The 17038-nt window shown below is 36.1% G+C and overlaps 1 protein-coding gene across 4 annotated transcripts in view; it reads right to left on the bottom strand.

Moving 5' to 3' along the window:
• Positions 1-17038, bottom strand: part of ZNRF2 (zinc and ring finger 2) — a 100953-nt gene that overhangs the window by 13652 nt on the left and 70263 nt on the right. For 3 of the 4 annotated variants that reach the window (XM_023250466.2, XR_006594346.1, XR_006594347.1), the window contains exon 3: positions 1801-1906. In XM_023250466.2, coding sequence (XP_023106234.2) covers positions 1801-1906 — 106 coding nt within the window. Of the gene's footprint in view, positions 1-1800; positions 1907-2463; positions 7713-17038 lie in introns of those variants that run through there. The other variant, XM_023250467.2, reaches the window with a different exon arrangement.

Below are 17038 nucleotides of genomic sequence, written 5' to 3'. Positions count from 1 at the left end.
TTTTTAAAAAGTTTTTCTTAATAATTACTTATAATAGTTATTATAGTCAATTCACGTGTTCTGTTTCTTTTTGAAATATCTTGGTAATTACTATATATTGAGATATATAGTTAGTAACATAATAAATATACTTATATATTACATAATATATAATGAATAATATATAAAATAATGTTCTTAAGGAAACTGTTTTCTTTAAATCGAAGAGTAAATAAATTTCTCACAGATTTTTCCATTTGTTTTTTATTTCTACTATGTCTGATGTGTCATTCCTATATTGTTCATTTTTTCCTCCTAGAGATGATCCTGCCAGAGGCTTATCTATTTCATTAGTCTTCAAAAAACAAACTTTTGGCTTTGCTGGCCTCTAGTGTATATTTTTTTTTCCTTTTTTTCCTTCTCTAACCTTTATTATTTTCTTGTTCTATTCAGTGTTAATTCATTTTTCTAAATTCTTAAGGAAGAATTGGGTTTAATGATTTCCAGTCTTTTTTCCCCACTCTAACACAAGCTCTCCATGGATCACTCTAGAAAAATGGCAAGACTTTTCATTATTATCCAGTTCCAAGTGTTTCTAAGTTCCATTATGATTTCTTCTTTAATCCACAAGTTACTTAAAAGTATGTGTGAAGATAATTCATCTTTTATTACTGACATCTAAGAGTGGCCAAAGAACCGCTTTCTGTATGGTATAATTTTTCATAGTTTGCCAAACTTGCTTTATGGCCTAGTATGCCATCAATTTCTGCATATGTAATGAGTGCCTGAAAAGTAAAGATGCTAATTTCTGGGTGCAGATACACACACATCCATCAGACAAACCTGTTAACTCTGTTGCTACATTCTTCTAGGTTTTGACTCATTTTGTGTCTGCTTGACACAACGAGAACTGTATTGAAATCTCCCATTATCATGACATATTTGTCAATTCTTTTCTGACAGTTCTATAAATATTTTACCTTGAGACTCTGTTCTTAGGTTCACCAAAAACTGAATTTTATATATACTTTTATCATATCATACTGATAATATTTTTGCCAAAATTTATTTTGTCTATTATTCTAGCTTTGTCAGTTTTCCTGTAGTTAATACTTGCCTGGATACAGTTTTGTATCCCCTCACTTTCATATTTTTCTATATCCTTATATTTAAGTGTTACTCATCAACAGCATATCCTGATCTTTCAATCTCTTTTCCACTGGTGAGTTTGTTTCATTTAGAATTATGCTGATAGTACATTTATTCTTGTCTCTTTATTTTGTATAATTTATTGTGCTCTCTATGCTTTTCTCCACCCCCTACCTTTAAATAAAATTCTACCTTATTCCTTTTATTGTTCGAAAGTTATAGTTTTCTAGATTTTTGTGTTTGCTTTAAATAATTTTCTACCCCCAATTTGCCTGTGTTGCTCTGAAACCAAGAATCTTTTATGAGAATCCAGATGGGTGTTGGGAGTCAAATAGGCATGGCTAAAATCTCAGCTCTTCCATTTACTAGCCATGGCATTGGGGAGATTTCCTATGGTCCCTTGGCTTATTCCCTCGATTTTAACATGAGATTATTACAAGGTATACATGGGCTCAATGCCTGGGTAACAGTAAACGTTTAACAAATGGTAGATTTTTTAATACAAACATATTTGGGCTCAAATCTTAGTTTTAGCAGGAAACAAAGGCTGTTATTTTTTAAGAAATGGGTGGGGGTTTCAATTAAGAAGAAAACTTTTCAGCACTAACAACGTTTGAAACTTCGAGAAGCATCTTTTTACTATCAATTTGGTCAACATAAAAATAAACTTACCCTTTATGATATATGCATAGACAAGGCAGTCGTGCTATAGTATCTCCCTGCTGCAATTCTTCAAGGCATATTGCACATTCCCCAGCATCTTTACTCAGTACATCCTCTGAGGAGAGAGAAAAATGAATTCAGGACAATAAAACTGAAAGAAGAATTATGGGAACGTTATAGAGTGGTGACTGCCATATTTTGTCTGAAATACATAAAACTTGGCAACCATATTTGACACATTATTCATAAGTCAGTGAATAATATTTACCTTTACCTATAGACGGCATCTCTTATTTCCATTTACATTTCATTGAGGCATTTCAGTAAGCAAGAACAGTACAGAGTCCTCTAACTTGCAAAGGATTTTGCTATAAAACTTTATCATCAAGTCAGTTATTTGCAATTTGGAATCCATTTTCCTTCTCTTACTAATCATTATTAATTATTGCCTAAGATAGTTCAAAAAACCTTAGAGCATAATGTGGCTGAAGAGACATGAAACTACTATTATAATTTTTAAAATTCTAAAATAACAGGGCACTTGGGTGGCTCAGTCGGTGAAGCGTCCAACTATTGGTTTCGGCTCAGGTTATGATCTCATGATTTCAGGAGTCTGAGCTCCGCATCGGGCTCTGTGCTGACAGTGCAGAGCCTGCTTGGGATTCTCTCTCTTTCCCTCTCTGCCCCTCCCCCACTCACGCTGTCCTTGTCTCTTTCAAAAAAAAAAAAAAAAAGAGTGTCTTATAAAATTCTAAAATAGCAAAATTGGATTAAGTTAAAGAAATCACCCTGCATATGGTACTTCTTTTAAAAGGTCTGCTTAACTCAAGAAGATCCAAAGATTCCAAAAGGTACTTTTGGAAACCTGAGGATTCAGGCATGCAACAATTCTTCTTAATCCTTTTCTGGGACAATGCAAGGCCTACACCAGGCAGCAATTAGCGTGGCTTCCAGAGGGCCCTGCAGAATGTTTAAAACACCCAACCGGTAAATAAAGCCCTTTACAAAGCAAAAATTCCTTTTGGAAAAAAAGTTACCCTCAATTTAGGTTTTATACTGGAAATGTAAGTATTTTATTAATGTTAAAGCTTAATTTTTCAAAGGATCTTGCATAAAATAGAGTATGTTAGCCAGATAATTCTTTGTAACTCTTTTTAAGTGAGGAAGAACTGAAACCACCATTACTGAAGAGTATGGAGAGGCTGCTCAACGCAGGAGAATGTGTACCCAGCAAGTGCAGAGGATGGAAAGGTAAAGCAGGAACACGCAATATACATTTACACCACAAAGAAACAAATCACTGTGTTTAGAAATGAAAATAAAATAGGATAAAGAGAAAAGACTACACCAATCTCTAAATGCTAAACGACAGAGCAAGGTAGGAAAGTTCCTAAAATCAAGTATTTGTTTGGTAGTCTCATACCTCTTATAAAAAAACAGCGAATGTAATTGTGCATATATATATCTGTAGTCATTCCTTGTAGAAAAATTCATTTCCATAAGAAGTAGTTCCCCATTTAGTCATTCATTTTGAGACAGCACATTAGAAGGAAACACAGCCTTTATTGGGTCTATACCAGCAGATAATTTACCCCTAAAGCTGGAGGGGGTAAGAGAAAAAGGCCTTGGCAAGAAGAATCTAGGGGATACGACTGAGATGATTTTAGCTAACTGCTGGGTAGTTCACAAGCTAATATATCACAACCAGAGATTTGACCAGGATAAGTCAAGCTGGATAAACAGAAAATGCTGCTTGCTCATTAACACGCGCCCTAATGTGCTATCCCCATTTTTCTCTTCTTCACCCTGGAGGTCCCATCCCTACCTCCACTCTACACACCCCAACCCTGACCCCAAGTCTTTCCTCCTTTTCTTGATCTCCATTTTGCTGTTATTGTTCTGGCTGGCTTTCCACAGATAGGAAACCAGTGTGATGTAAAAAACCTAACTAGTGACTGTTAATCGGTACACTGGGACACACAAAATGAGGCCACTCCGGTTGGCCCCACCCATGTCACAAATCTAAACCTACATCATCCTGCACTTATGGAAAACACCTCACTGTCAAGGCAACTTAACACCAGTCACAGTCTTCCAACTTGGCTTTAGCTAGCTTACATTACCCTAGGCAAGAGGACCCTGTTAGCCAGTCGTGCCCTGTTTCAGTGCTGTCTCCTCCAACATCCTGTAAGAAAATACCTTGGGCAGTGCTTGTGATGTACCATACTCCCTCAATCCATGCATCGTTCTCTCTTGAATAAAGTACACCAAACTCACTACTAAATTGTTTTAGTTGTGCCATTTGACACTAGGGTGATAGCAATGAATGGATGTGAAGGAAACAGGAAGAGATCTTAGTAAAGGTCTGTAACTCCACATAATATGGTATAGTCACAGCATAGATTTCTTCCACTACAAAGACATACGGCATCGTAACAATGAGTCTAAGTTCTACAACAAACTTCAAAACATCAGTGATCACTTTTTACCAAGCCTAAAACATCAATGATTATAACATGTACCATTCGTTTACACATGAGCAAGTAAGAAAAAAAATACCACCATTAAAACGACACAAACCAATTTTAAGATACGTCTTATTTTCCAGGGCAGTTAAAGTAAGAAAAGGAAGTGTGTCTTAGAATTGGTGAAATATGGTATCATGTTTTCTACCTTTTGGAATACATTAACACTGCATCTAGATTTAAGTAAATATGAACCGTATAATCTCAATTATCTTAAATTAAGAAAATAAGACAGGCCAGCTTTTAAAAAATAAAGAAAAAGTATTGCCTTATTTTTGCCATACACTACTAGGTAACAGATTGTCAATACCAAGTGAAAAGAACTCGAAATCCATCAAGTACAAGCTTCTGAATGCATTGTTCACAGAAAAATAGCTGTCTTAACAGTACTTTTATGGTGACTTACGACCAAGTCTCAATTCTTACAATAGGTTTTTAAAAATCAATCTTTGAGTTGAAAAAATTTTAATACCTTGAAGGCCTTGGTTTCATCCTGTTTTTAAGTGAATTTATTTACAGTACAACACAAACAAATATAATCTGCATATAATTAACATAATGGTATTTATTTAAAGAATATAATGTTATGCTTTGCAGGTAATAAGTTAAGAAAATCATTTCAGTTTAATCTAAACTGCCATATTAAAGTCAGCCATTTAATCATAAGCTCCCTAAGCCCCAGTCATGAAAAATAATCAGAACTTCATTTTCTACGCTAAGAAAGGTACACCTATATACAAGAACATCCCAAGCAAATTTCAATACAGAAGCAGCCAATATCCACTGTAAATAGCTTCTAGTGAAATGATCTCTACTCAGAAAACGTTAAAAGCTAACGTTAACAATGCCACCATCCAACTGCATTTTGATAAGCAACTCTGAGTCAAAACACAGTTCACTCACTGAAAAACTTTATTTATGGTCTCAAATAGCAAATGCTTAATTTTCAAATTTGAAAATGCCACTTCCCATAAAAATCTGTGTTTTTATGTTCGAAAATGTCTTTCATTTTTAAAATTCACTATGCAACATGATTTATTTTTGCCTACGTGGGAGTTTACTAGAATATTCCCTTTTCCCTCTCCATTATGACACTGTCCTCTCATTCAAAGGAAAAGCTGTGAAACATTCAGAGTTATATACGGCTGGGAAAAACCACTAAATCCAGGATACTGAAGCATCTTCAAGCAGCTGGGAAAAGACTGATAAAAATCTTTAGCCAGTCAATTGAAAACATTCTTAAATGTTTTCCTCCTATAAGCAATAAGGAGTCAACAGTTTACAACTGTAATACATTGAGGGCAGGCTACTAACTAGCCAAAGTTCTTATCAGGGGAGGGAACACTAATAGATTTCACTTCACAGCGAGCTAGTCTGGATTCCCGCTCTCCACAAGCACTGACAAATGGACAAGCACTAAAGATAGTGAAGAGGAAAGTAAATCTGTGTTGCTTTTTCAATCGTTGCTGGTGTCCTACTTAAACATTTGGAACACTGAAAGTTAAATCAGTGTATTGCTTATCACGCTAATTCTTCTGTCTTATTCATATGATGCAAGCATTAATTTAGGTGTACTGATACAGGAAAGAAGAATTCAGCCAGGAAGAGACCAATGATTTCTAACCAGAAGTGGGCACCAGAATCACTTGGGTATGCATTCTGTCTCAACACAGGAGAAAATAAATTACATATACCCGGGCTCCATCCCTAGAGATTCTGAAATACACCCCTGCCTCAGAAACACAACTGCTAATATTGGAACACGCATGCTGAAGAAGAAAGAGTATGAGATTTAAAGTTGAAAACTTAATATGAATTTCCATCCTCACAGTTAGCTATATAAGCTCCAAAATATTGGCCATCTTTGAGTTTTCCTTTTATTCTTTTTTTCCCCTAATATTAATACAATAAAGGTACCTAAAATAGTATGGACATGAAATTTTGAAGAATTATGTGAAAAACTTTGTAAGTTATGAAAACATTATACAAAAAATTCATTTTTATTGCCATTGTTATCAGAAAATACTTTATGAACTTCTCCAAAAACAAAGTGGCTCACTTTTCTCTTTTTCTCCTCACTCTGGTATTCTAGTTGTTTTGACTTTACATGATGTCATAAAGAATCCCATGGCCACCAGAAACTTCTATAGGATACTCGACCTAACCATTTCCAGAGACCTATTATAAATTTCAAGGCTTGGAACACAAATTCATGCAAGCAACATCACTTAATTTTTAAATGTTTTGGCTTCATTCTATATTTAAAAGTAGTATAAATGTCCCCTCTGTGACATATCTTTACATATAGTTAATATTTATTAATCCTATGAGGTAACTAATGTTACCTTCACTTTATAGATATGGAAATTGAGGCTCAAAGAAGTAACTTACCAGAAGTTACTAACCTAAGTAAGTTCTGGGGTCAGGACTCAAAATTAGGCTAAGTCAGTGGGCTGTTTACTACATGAATTTTGTTACAAGAAGTAATTTCACTTTAAAATAGAATAGTGAAGCAAATGAACTATTTCAGACAACTTTAAGTATGAAATACTCAAGATCGAGATGGCACATTAACTTAGAGGATGCATGCTCAAGACTGATCACATGCTTTAGCTTCTGGAGTTATCAAACTGCTCTAAAAACTGGTATCATCATCAGAAATGAGCTTACAATTTACTGCTTATTTGCTTCTATTGGACAGGAAAATAGTCCTGTCCAATTAGAACTTTCTATGATGACAGAAATAGTCCTTTATCTGTGCTGTCTGGTAGCTACTAGCCACATATGGCCTGAAAGTAGCACTTGAAATGTGGTCAGTGCAACTGAGAAACTAAATTTTAAATTTTAATGTTAGTAAAATACCAAACCTGAAAATATATAATAGGTAAAGAACACACATTTATAAGCTAATTAAAAACTTCTGTAGATTACTCTTTCACTTATAGCCTCAAGCTCTTAATTTGCATCGCCCAACATTACTTAAATTTCAAGCAGCCAAAAATGCAAAATTAAAATATTTAGCAGATACAAGCACATAGCCATAGTTATTGCAGATCAAGACAACACGAAAAAAAGCAGACAGCCAAAACCCTTTTGAAAATTGAGAGAGAGAGAGAAAAAGAGAGGAAGAAAGAGAGAAAGAAAAGAAAGAATGAACGAACGAACAAGTGAGACCAACTCTGTTAGAGGCAGCCAAGAAAACTCCATGCGGAAATTTCATAGTCATCACAACTGTATTTTCAGATCAAGCATCCAAACAGCTATATGACCTTTTCAGCAAAATACAATGCCAAGCACTATTATGGATCAGGCATTTTACCTGAAGACTTATTTTTTGTTCTTGAACCCTCAATGATAGCAGTAGAAAACAAAAGCAGCTGAAATGTGAAATAATCCCTAGAAAAATCAAGAATTAAAAAAATTCACAACATTAGTAAGAAGCAATTACTCAAAGAATGAAAAACAGGGACTCACAAGGTTTATTAATAAATACTTTCAGATATAAATTTATCTCTAATGGACTTAAGAGAAGAAGTTAACATTAATATTCTAGATTATAGATCCGTGAGCTATTACTGTACTCAAATATCCTAAGAGGAACTAGAGATGATACTTAGGGAAATTGCCATTTTCACTATGAGACAAATATGTAAATAAAAACATAGGAATGACCTTTATTAAAGTGACTAAAACTCAAAGTCCATGGTCAGCCTATGCTTTTATCCTTTTTAGACACTCACTCTCATTCAGCTTGAAATTACTGGCTTCCTCTGCCTCAGTGCCACTGACAATTACTGCATCAATGCTTTCTTTAAATATAACGGAGAATTGACTAAGCATATAGCTACTTTTCATCTGCACTGTTAGAAACAATTTAATATTAAGACTAGTTCTTTAGAAGTGGGTAGATGGAACTTGTGACTCTTCTGATGACTTTTAAGGGAAAATGTGTATTCTTGGGAATATTTTTGGAAATAGACATTTGGTGCCTTCTCCAAGAAAATGTAAGTAAAATAAAATGGAACCCAAACTCTGAAGGGTAAAATATACAAATGGAACATAAACTCAATATTCAATAGATTTAGCTTTCTTGGGCCTTTTGTTCTTAACTTACTTTAAAAGGCTAGCTAGGGTTGGGTATTATATAAAATTAGGTATGTAACAAGCTGCCAAAAGTCACACAAGTCAACCTAAGTAATTGTTAGGTTACCGAATTGTTCCCCAATCTTCAAATCAAGGTAACTTTCCTATGCCCCTCTCTGTCACAAATCAACAATAAACCAAAATTCACAACCAATACACTGATTTGCTAAACGCTAAACAAGTACTTTCCTAAATAAGTTATGCCCATTAAAGAGCAAGAGAATTATTTTAAAACAGCTGAATATATACAAAAACAGAATATACTTTGAACTAAACTTAAGTTTGGTCCACTTTTATTTTGAATCACACTGCACAGAGAAAACACCTGTCCTAAAAATACAAAAAGCTGATTTTCAAGCTTAATTTACCACTGTGTACTTCTAAAATATAGGCTCTTAATGGCAATAAAAAGGAGTCAAGCAAGCTCTGTAATATGACGCAGCAAAAAAAAAAAAAAAAAAAACCAAAAAACAAAAAACAAAAAACAAAACAAAAAAAACCACACCAAAAAACAAAAACAAAAACAAAACAAAAAAAAAACCCAGTGTTGCTTACAGACAGTTCTAGGTTCAAGTTCCAACTCGTCCACTTATTGGGGAATATAATGAGAATAACAATACCTATCCCACGGGGGAGTAAGAATTACAGGAGACCTGTTAAATGTCCAGCAGTGTAGCTTCATAGTAGCAGGCATGTTCTGAACACTAGCCATGTGATAACTGCCAAGAAAGGACTCTTCCTCTGAGTTTGTTTTCTCCAATCTAAGAAATGATGAAACCCGTTCCACCTGTCTCTTAAGACTGCTGTGAAGATCGTGAAGATCGAATGAGACAATGCAAATGGAAGGCGGCCTCGTGGAAAGAGAACAGGCTTGACCTTTGGACAATGTGCAAACCTCTTTGAGCCTCATTTGTCTTCAACTACATTGCAGGTCATAATACCTGTATCTCATATGGTATTTTATTTTGATGATTAAAAACAAAAGAGCTAATGAATGTGAAAATACTTACAAGGCTTTAACTAAACGTTAACTGAATATAAACACCATTTTACTACAGCATTATTGAAGTAAACTGAAAAATGTCAACACAAATGGTATTATAACATGCAAAAACACATGTCAGAACTATCATCAGATTTTTTTTAAGCTTACTTATTTTGAGAGAGAGCACGCGTGCACTTGTACGTGGGGGAGGGGCAGAGAGGGAGAGAGAGAATCCAAAGCAGGCTTCTGCTCAGCATGTGCAGCTCCATCCCACTACCATGAGATCACGACCCGAGCCATTATTAAGAGTTGGATGCTTAACCGACTGAGCCACCCAGGTGCCCTCCCCTTTTTTTTAGATTTATAAACTAGGATTCTATCTCTTTGTTAGAATGAATTTGAGAAAGAGCATTACAATGTGTATGTCTGTCTACTCCTTTTGTTGACTGAAGCTAAACCATGGTGTCTTTCCCTTCTGCTTCCTCCTGAAGCTGTAAGATAATTAGCAGGCTAATAAATATTATACAAAGGTCACAAACTCAAATGCCTGAAGAAGGATGGCAAGAAGACATTCAAGTAGCTCATCTTTTTAACCATTTTGTAAGAAAAAGAACAGCACAGTTGTGACAATAAATACCAAATGAAGTAGGCCTCAGTTTTATGGATTAAAACTGATGTACACAGTCCTATCTAAAGGGGCACTTGCTATGATAGCAGAATGCCACGTAGGAATGAGGGCCCAGTGTAGCCAGATATTACATATTTAAGGCAGCTGCAAATTTAGGTTTCTAGGTGAAATTTCTCATTTTCAAAATACTCACTGAAAAAAGCCTCACTTTGATACTGTGTAAACCAAACAGAGTAGAATGAGTCTACATTCTGAGAATGTAGTCAGATGTAGTCAGTACTCTGTAATCTCTGTAATAAAGAAGCAGTCAATTCCATGAAGCCAGAGAACCCTCCATGCTCTGCTTACTCTACCAAGTAGCATAGTGTTTTGTACACAGCAAGTGCTCAATAAACATTTTTTGAATAACTAATGAAGCAAAAGATCTCAGGAGACTAGAGAAAACACCAAGTGACAAATAAACAGCTAATAAACAGAGAAAACGCCCCAAAGCCCAGGAGTTGTTGCTTCAGTGGCTTTGTTTGCAGTCTGGTGACTCAGATGAGCTCAGATCTATTTTTTGTTAAGTGTACTCAATTCTTTACCCACGAGGTTATCAGCCAATCAACAAGAAAGTACTGGACATATGCTGAGTCTGCCAACAAATACTTACAGGTTTATTAGTATATATGAGTAAAGTATTAAAAGTATGTATGCACAGGAAAGCTATTTAAAATGTCCACTCCTGAGAAAACAGAGTGTGAAACTCAAAAGTATCTGGAGACAGCAAACAGGGGTGAACCAGTAACTGTGATAGTAACAGTCATGAAACACTGACAACTCAGACTTCTTTCTTGATCCCCTCTTATCCTGCTACTAACTTACTAAAATAACGGTGACTACCTGACGGATCATGGAGAATCTAAACCTAGATTCATCTGAACTTCAGGTAATGAAAGTGCCCCAGCGTCACATGAAAATCAAGAAAGAGCAAGTATGAAAAGGGTTTTTTAAAAAAATCTTTCTAAGGATGGGGAAAACACACTGCTTTGGAAGGTCTATTTCCTTTCAGCAGATCTGCTCAAAGGTGACCGACCAACCCTTAAGTTGCCCAGGCAGTCAGCAGTATCTGAGTGACTCTCACATGGACAAGGGAACAAGGCTGCCTCGACACTGAGAAACCAGAAAAAAGCCACAGAGCTGGGCTGAGGATAACACTCTCCTTGTACACCCAAGAAGAGGGAAACGTCTTTCCTCACATCTTCCAACAAAAAGGGCTTAGTGTGTCAAGTTAACGATCGACTAAGCTCTTCTTCTATCAGAGAAGAAAGTAACGCTAAGATCTACATGTGTGTCGAGAGATTCTACAACAGCTAACATGATGTAACGGAGAAGGGTCATAGCTAACTAAGTACACACAGTAATGTGAATGAAGGTGAACCAGCCCAAGAACTGAAACAGAAGCTTACTGCAGTGTCAGAAAGAATGAATGGAAGGAAGCAAGGAAGGGATGGAGGGACAACCACGTCCTAAGTACAAGTTGCTAAAACCAAAACCCATGTTTTGTTAATACTTCAGAGAAAGAGGAAAAGAAACATCAAACGACTTTATTAGCAATCTAGAATACATACCACGTCATTCCAAAAAAGCCCCAACATGTCATGAATGATAACATATGACACAAAGGACAAATCCAGCTCTACTACTGAAATTCCAGAGATTACAGAAAGAGGAGCCCCAGGCTGGCTCACTCAGAGGAGCATGCGACTCTTGGTCTCAGGGTTGTGAGTTCAAGCCCCTCATTGCATGTGGAGGTTACTTAAGTAAAAACAAACACATAAACAAAAAAACACTTTTCAAAAAGAGAAAAAGGAACACAGAAAGAAATACTAATCAAAGAAATCCTAGAAGAAAATAAACCCCAAGCTGACTAAATGAGTTTTAAACTGAAAGGGTTCATGAAGTTTTAAGCAGGATTGATTAGAGATGGGAGTAAGGTTGAAAAATACTAAAATCGATGCATCCTGGGGGAAAAAAATACAATTTCCAACCTTCAAAACACAAAATCAACCCGTAAGCTTCCAAATATAAAGAACAGGAAACCTTAAAATTAAAAAAATAATGAGTTAGCCAGACTTCTCATCTAGAATACTGGTAGTCACAGCAAAGAACAATTTTATACACTTAAAAAACAAACAAAACAACTGAAATAACAATATCCTATATTCAGCAAAGATAGTTATTCTGTGGGAGGGCAAACCAAAAACATTTGGGCATCCAAATGTTATTATACTCATTAAGTGAATAATCCATGAAAGGTATCTAAGGAAATTATTCATGGAAATGCTTCTAACAAAAGAACATTAAAAAACCAAGAACCCCCCCCCCCAAAAAAAACCCCACAAAAATTTCAAATAGAAAAAAACAGAGTATAAAAAACAGCAGTGGGAATTAAACATGTATAAGTAAAATTTAAACAGAGAATACTGTGACTGAAACTGTAATGTAACTGTAGGTTTTTGAAATAAAAACAGTGTTTCACTAGTGTAAACTTAATGATGCAGAATGTAAACTCTATTTCACAACATCTAGGAGTTGGGAGATACGCAGGAGAGAAGTCGGGGAGACGAAAGTGAACAAGAATGGCAGAAAGCACAAAGAAAACCCTGAATTTTGATAGAATGAAATAGAAATATATGTTCAAAGATACATATAGGGTTCAAAGATACATATTAGAGTAAGGTTATCATAGGAAAAACAAGATGCAGAGTAAAAGTTGTTAATTAACTTGGAGGGAAGGGAAAGCAACTTCATTAATCAAGGGAAGGTTGGGCAGGAATAAAGTAAAATAAATAATACAACATAAGTGACGGAACAACACCAAATTCGCCAGCTTTATAAAATATGTGCATTGGATAGTGTAACAGAACATCATATAGCTACTATCCAGCCTCAACATGAATTTATTTGCCATGAATTCAAACAAACAAACAAAAACACAGAGAAGTAACTATCCTAGAACACATGCAAAGATATTACAGCTCAGGAATGAAGATGAAAAAGAAGGGGAAAAACAACTTATAAAATGAAAATGAGGTGGAAACTAATAAGAAGCACAAAGAAAAATTCCTGAAATCACAGGGACAGAAGGAGTTAGAAACCAGAAAAATAAGCTGGAAATGAAGAAACTATTAAGAATTGAAGGGGACAAAAAAGGTATCTTTCTATTGAAAACAAGAGCTCCAACTGCTATCTACAGCCAAAAGTAAAATGCGAGAAAACATTACAAAAATGAAAATATAACTAGAGCTGCATATTTGAAGGACACATGGAGTCCTCGAGAAAAATTAGCCATGAAAACCCAATACTATTTAAAGTATATCCTACAGCAGATACTGGTCATAAAAAATAAAAGTTCTTGGGGCGCCTGGGTGGCTCAGTCGGTTGAGCGTCCGACTTCGGCTCGGGTCATGATCTGACGGTTCGTGAGTTCGAGCCCCGCGTCGGGCTCTGTGCTGACGGCTTGGAGCCTGGAGCCTGCTTCAGATTCTGTGTCTCCCTCTCTCTTCCCCGCTCATGCTCTGTCTCTCAAAAATAAATAAACGTTAAAAAAATTTTTTTTAAATAAATAAATAAATAAAATAAAAGTTCTTTGAGTACCCTGGCAAGAAAGACTGTCAATTCTAAAAGGAAGGGAAATCTGGCTGATGTCAGACTTCTTCGGAGCAGCATTTTACATGACAGAGCTGGAGGAACACTTATAATGTCCTCCAGTAAAGAAAGTGTAACCCAAAGATTTCAGACCTAAGCAAGAAGTGTAGGGAACCATTTCCCATGAGCCCTTTTAAAAGATTTACATGAGGATGAACTTCACCTAACCAAGAGATGCCTAGAAAAATCCAAGCAAAATGACTGGCAGGGAGAATTGAATCAAAAACAAATGTGGGAATCATTCTAAGATAATATATAAACCGAATATCTAAATAAAGTTAAAAGAGCTAATTATTACCTTTAATAACTGGGTGTCAAGTATCATTTAAAGCTGACAAAGCAAATAACATAAGTATAAATATGTTTAATACTATATGAGTAAACAAGAGATAATAACCAAAATTAGGATATAGAAGAACTTTTATTGTTTCATTCATCATATTTCATCATTGCTCATAGAAATAAATTAACAGAGGGGTGCCTGGGTGGCTCAGTCGGTTAGGCATCTGACTTTGGCTCAGGTCATGATCTCACAGTTTGTGGGTTCAAGCCCCACGGTGGGCTCTGTGCTGACAGCTCAGACCCTGGAGCCTGCTTCAGATTCTGTGTCTCCCTCTCTCTCGGCCCCTCCCCTGCTCGTGCTCTGTCTCTTTCTCAAAAATAAACAAACATTAAAAAAATTTTTTTTAAAAGAAATAAATTAACAGAGTATAAAAATAGGAGCATCAAGGTTATTATATAGTTACATTTATGAACTAAAAAGCTCTAAAATAAGAAATGCAGTTGTTCTCAATTAAAAGAAGAAACATCGGGGTGCCTGGGTAGCTCAGTCGGTTAAGCGTCCGACTTCAGCTCAGGTCACGATCTCACGGTCCGTGAGTTCGAGCCCCGCGTCGGGCTCTGGGCTGATGGCTCAGAGCCTGGAGCCTGCTTCCCATTCTGTGTCTCCCTCTCTCTCTGCCCCAACCCCGTTCATGCTCTCTCTCTGTCTCAAAAATAAATAAACGTTAAAAAAAAAAAAAAAAAAAAAAAAAAAAGAAACATGGAGCAAAGAAAAACTGGCCACTTGGTGGAATGTTTTTAAAAAGCTATAAACAGGAAGTATAATGGCAGAATTAAAACTAGCTATATTACTAAATGTAAATGGACTAACCCAATATAGTTTAAAAAAAAAAAAAGATTAGATCAGATCCCAAATAAACTTAACCTTGTATTGTACACAAGAAGCGTATCTGAAACAAAAGGATGAAAGATGAAAATAAAAGGAAGAAAAAACACTTATCAGGCAAATAGAAACAAAAGAAACATTATTATTATACTTTTAATATCAGACGAAGTTATATAGTCCAAAAAGCATTAAAGGAGACACAGGACCCTTTAAATACTAAAAGATGCAATTTGTACCTAAGGTATATAGTAATTATAAATAACAAATGATAGCATCAAACAAATAACAGCATCTATGAAGCAAAAAATGATAGACAAAACAAAGAAAAATGGAAACATCAACAGAAGGAAACTTTAATTCACCTCAGTCCATGACAAATCAATTGAAAAACAAGATGGATATAAAAGACTTTTTAAATTGAACACGAATATGGAACATTTGCCAAAAATGACCACATAGTAAACCACAAAGAAAAACTTAGTAAATTAAAATACAGAAATAGAACAGGTAACATCGTCTGATCACAATACAGCAAAACCAGAAAACAGCAAAACCGGAGGGAAAAGGCACCAACACCTGGGAATTTTAAAAGACTCTCACATAACTTTTAACTTAAAGAAGAGAGCCCCCAAAACACAAAATATCCAAACAACAAGAAAGTAACAGTGATGGGGCGCCTGGGTGGTTCAGTCAGTTGAGCATCCGACTTCAGCTCAGGTCACGATCTCACGGTTTGTGAGTTCGAGCCCTGCATCGGGCTCTGTGCTGACAGCTCAGAGCCTGGAGCCTGCTTCTGCTTCTGTGTCTCCCTCTCTCTCTCTGCCCCTAACCCACTCGCATTCTATCTCTGTCTCTCTCAAAAATAAATAAACATTAAAAAAAAAAAAAAGAAAGTAACAGTGATAAATAGTGAATAAAAAGACTCTATGGAACAGAGCTAAAATATCAGAGAAAAACTCCTACCCTTGCATATTTATGCTGAAAAAGGAAGGGAAGGAAGGCAGACAGGATGGAAGAAATGAATACTCCCAATACAACAGACAAGGACAAGCACGTCTAAGGAAGCCAGAAGAAATAAGATTTTAAAAAGCCTAAGAACAGGAAAAAGATTTTGGTTTTTTTTTTTTTTACATTTATTTATTTTTGAGAAACAGAGCGAGACAAAGCGTGAGTGGGGGAGGGGCAGGGAGAGAAGGAGACACAGAATCCGAAGCAGGCTCCAGGCTCTGAGCAAGCGGTCAGCACAGAGCCTGATGTGGGGCTTGAACCCACAAACCGTGAGATCATGACCTGAGCCGAAGTCGGACGCTCAACCGACTGGGCCACCCAGGCACCCCGAGAAAGTTTTAAAACAGGAAATACAAAAGACCCAAAGGAATCTAAGGGCAATAATAAAGAGGGTGAAAGAGAGTAAACACAGATACAGAAGTTAAGAAAAAAATGGAAAAACAATCACATTTGGGCAGAAAATTAAAAATCTGTAAGAGACTAAATTTTCTAGTAACAATATGCAGCAATGAAATATGTAACTTTCAGGAGGGAAAGACAGAAATCCAAATAAATCAATTTCTGTAGAAATCAGAGACAGCTGTCTAAGAGTGATCCTCAAAGAGCATGAGGCCCAGACACTTCCATAGGGAGTTACACCAAACCTTTGAAGTTCAGATGGTCTCAATGCTATTTATACAGCTGCAGAACACAGAAAAGGGAAATCTGAATTATTTCTTCTGAAGCAAGCATTACATTGATTCTAAGACTCAAAAAAGACTACCCTTAAACTGGTCCAACCTCATTTTTGCAAAAATCCTAAATAAAATACTAGCAAAATCACTCCAGCTCTACACTAAAGGTAAAACTAGAAGTATTATCAGAAATAGGGACACTCAGTATTATTAGAGCTAGAAGTATTACTAAACTAGAAGTATTATCAGAAATGGGTGGCTCAGTCAGTTAAGCACCGACTTCAGTGCAGGTCATGATCTTGTGGTTTGTGAGTCTGAGCCCCGCATAGGGTTCTGTGCTGTCAGCTCGGAGCTTGGAGCCTGCTTCAGATTCTGCGTCTCCCTCCCTCCCTCCCTCCCTCCCTCCCTCCCTCCCTCCCTCTCTCT

Source organism: Felis catus, chromosome A2 (genome assembly GCF_018350175.1).
Source record: "Felis catus isolate Fca126 chromosome A2, F.catus_Fca126_mat1.0, whole genome shotgun sequence".
Lineage (NCBI taxonomy): Eukaryota > Metazoa > Chordata > Mammalia > Carnivora > Felidae > Felis > Felis catus.
Note: the sequence above shows the minus strand (reverse complement) of the source record. Positions and strands in the feature narration are given on the sequence as shown.